Source organism: Carassius carassius, chromosome 3, assembly GCF_963082965.1.
Source record: "Carassius carassius chromosome 3, fCarCar2.1, whole genome shotgun sequence".
Classification (NCBI taxonomy): Eukaryota; Metazoa; Chordata; class Actinopteri; order Cypriniformes; family Cyprinidae; genus Carassius; species Carassius carassius.
In genome coordinates, this window is record NC_081757.1 from 648,764 (window position 1) to 651,696 (window position 2,933).

The 2,933-nt window shown below is 36.8% G+C and overlaps 1 protein-coding gene across 1 annotated transcript; it reads right to left on the bottom strand.

Annotated features, from left to right (window-relative positions):
* Positions 1–291: 291 nt before the first annotated feature.
* LOC132113465 (macrophage mannose receptor 1) lies at positions 292–2,542 on the bottom strand. The gene is made up of 6 exons (XM_059521239.1): positions 2,218–2,542; positions 1,932–1,992; positions 1,308–1,670; positions 819–1,166; positions 557–648; positions 292–488 (listed from the first exon to the last, which is right to left on the bottom strand). Exons 2-6 carry the CDS (start codon positions 1,966–1,968, stop codon positions 381–383), a joined length of 948 nt encoding a protein of 315 aa, XP_059377222.1. The 5' UTR covers positions 1,969–1,992; positions 2,218–2,542; the 3' UTR covers positions 292–380.
* Between the last annotated feature and the right edge of the window lie 391 nt (positions 2,543–2,933).

Here is a 2,933-nt window from a genome sequence, read left to right on the forward strand (position 1 = left end):
TCATATTTAGCTGCAAGATCAGCGAAATAAATCAACAACAACAACATGTATTGATTTGCAGATATTTTAATATTGAACACAACATTGTTTTTGTCATTCTACCTTGTTAAAAATTTTACTTATAAAGTAACCAAGATTGGTTTCCACAACCATAAAGGAATCATGCAGTTCATTTATTTTTGTTTCCGTTTAATGTGAATCAAGTATTTCTTAAAGTGTATGTTTGTCAAGTTTACACTAAATGACATGAACAAAAGGAGAAAATACAAATGAATGAAAGAAATGTATAAGCGAAAGACATCAAACCTACATTATACTACAGGGTTATTATGATAGTAATATTATAAGAGATTTAAACCTAGCAGTGTTGAAATGATTGCTCATTCTTCGTGTGTGTTTCTCTGCTGCTGGAAGATCTGTCCATCAGGCTGGACTCTCCACGTTACACTGGACCCAGAGATCTGCTGATCTGAGAGGATCTGATTCATCTGGAGAGCAGATTTCAGCTGTGATTAGTGAGCGAGATCAATCCACTGACAGTAAAGGTCCATCTCACCTGCTTCTCTAGGGCCTCCATCACTGCAGATTCATTCAGAGATCCAGCGGATGTCACTGCAAATCTCACAGTCTGTGTTTTCATCCGTTTCGCTTACAGAAACACAAACATGCACATATTTAAAAGAGAAAAAATGCAAGTACAACATCTGACTCTGTTTTTAATAATATCATTTGTTGTGTTATCATATACAATGACTAATCCGTTGATGGTTTATATTCTGGTCTGGTTCTTAAAGGACTGAAGCAGAACTGTAACTCACTGCAGAAGAAAGGTAAGGTATGCGAGCACACATCGTCCCCAATCAATCCAGTCTCATGGACAAACCCACACTTTTCATTGCCACTGGCATTATCCGGCTGTCCGTCGGCCCATTTCACAGACAGCCAGATCACTTTGCTCTGGTCCGACCACAGCCACAGGTTCTTGGACAAGCCGATCCAGGCCTCATACTTATCGTAGACGTATTTAAGCTGAAGTACCAGGGCGTTGTTATCGCTGGAATCACTGATGAAGGCCAGGTCTTTGTACCTGCTGCTGCAGTATCGCTGAGCATCACGCCAGCTCAGACTGTTATGGTTAAAATTAAATTTGCCTGCAATGCTATTTCCTGTAAAGATTTTGTGTTTTAGTCAGAATGGGAAAAAAATGCAGTTTGAATGCAACGCAACTCATTTTATAGAAAAGTATCCGCCAAATGCATGAATGCAAAGATGTTTACAAATGCAAATCAGCAAAAAAATTACCTTACCTTGGTAGCAAAAAAAAGGTTTTTGTTCCTCACAAGATACAGCATGCCAGTCCCTGGTGTTTCTGATCAGGCCACACATCCTCTGAGTCCTGGAGGTGGTGTCTTCCCCGGACGCCCAGTTACTGTATGCTAGGTTTTGATCTTGGTAAGACCAGCGCCAATCAAACAGACCATCATACAGTCCCATCCAAGCCCTGCTTTGGAAATTCCCGGCGGCTGCCACCTCCTGTATCTTAGATCTGTCCTCATCGCTCTGAATCGTGGCCAGGTCCACGTGATACTGCTTGCAGTACGATCGGGCTTCGGTCCAAGTCTTCGCTTCTTGGATGAGAATGAAGTAGCACGAGGTCTTTGAGAAAAGGCCTGTCGACAGCACAGCATTCAAATAAACAGCGGAAGAAAAAGAGAAATAACGTCTAGTTTCATTTAGTTTCTAATCTGTAATTCTGCTGACAGTCAGTTTTGGATGAAAGCAACCTGATCTTAAATCAGACCAGATATCATGCGAGGTAAGAAAGAAACACCAGGGGAATTCAAAATCAACTTTTGTTGGGTTAACATTGCAAATCACATTATCCAATCTGGCACATTAATGACGCGTTTTTATATGTGAAGCAAACTCACCTAGTAAAACAAGTAAATGAAATGTTTTCGGGATCATCTCTATTGCTCACAGCTTTGTTCACTGAAATACATACATAAAAATATTATCATTGAATAATAGTAGTTTTGAACAATATTTTTTTTTTAGGTTGGTTGGTTGGTTGGAATAGAAAAAAAAAACATAATCTGTGTTTTATACTTAAACTCACAAGTGTAAAAGGATGAAAACTTTTCAGTGCACTAGAATGAAAAGTCTCAAATTAAACTGTTATGAAAAAAATGTGTTCCTGATATAAATGTTGGTTACCTTTGCTGGAAATCTGGTCCGGAGCAGAAGTTCAGTGTAGAGACAGCGAGACTGATTTCCATTCTGACTTTGCTGCAACAGGAGGGTCTTTATTCAAATGCAGAGCATGAAAATCACCGGTAACTGAACTCTTCCATATGAAAATCCAGCATGTTTACATATTTATGAAAATTGCATTTCCCTGCTGTTTTCTTAACAAACATCACTCATAACAGAATGAAATCCTATCGTAGAGGCCCGATTATTTCTGGGACCTTGTCACAAATCCATTGTTTTTGACATCTTGTATTATCTTGGCTACTAATTACACACTTAAAACTGTAAAAAAAAAAAACAGCTTGTTTGAAACCTTGTTACGAGCACTTACTGTGTTTATTTGCCTTGAATGAATAAATGTGAAAAAAGAAAATTGTAGGACTGACTATAGTGTGATTAATTTTATGCAAAATAAAAGTTTTTCTTTATATGATATATGTGTGTACTGTGTATATTTATTGTGTTTATATATACATACACATATATAAATAGTATATTTAGAAAATATTTATATTCATCTAATATATATTTATATATATTTAATACATAAACATGACATACACACACACACATATACATAATGTAATAACTGCTAGTAAATTTCACAAATATTACAAAGAAGTAGCAAGTAACAATTAATTAAATGTTAAGTGTCAAGCGCACATGTAAACATATGAATA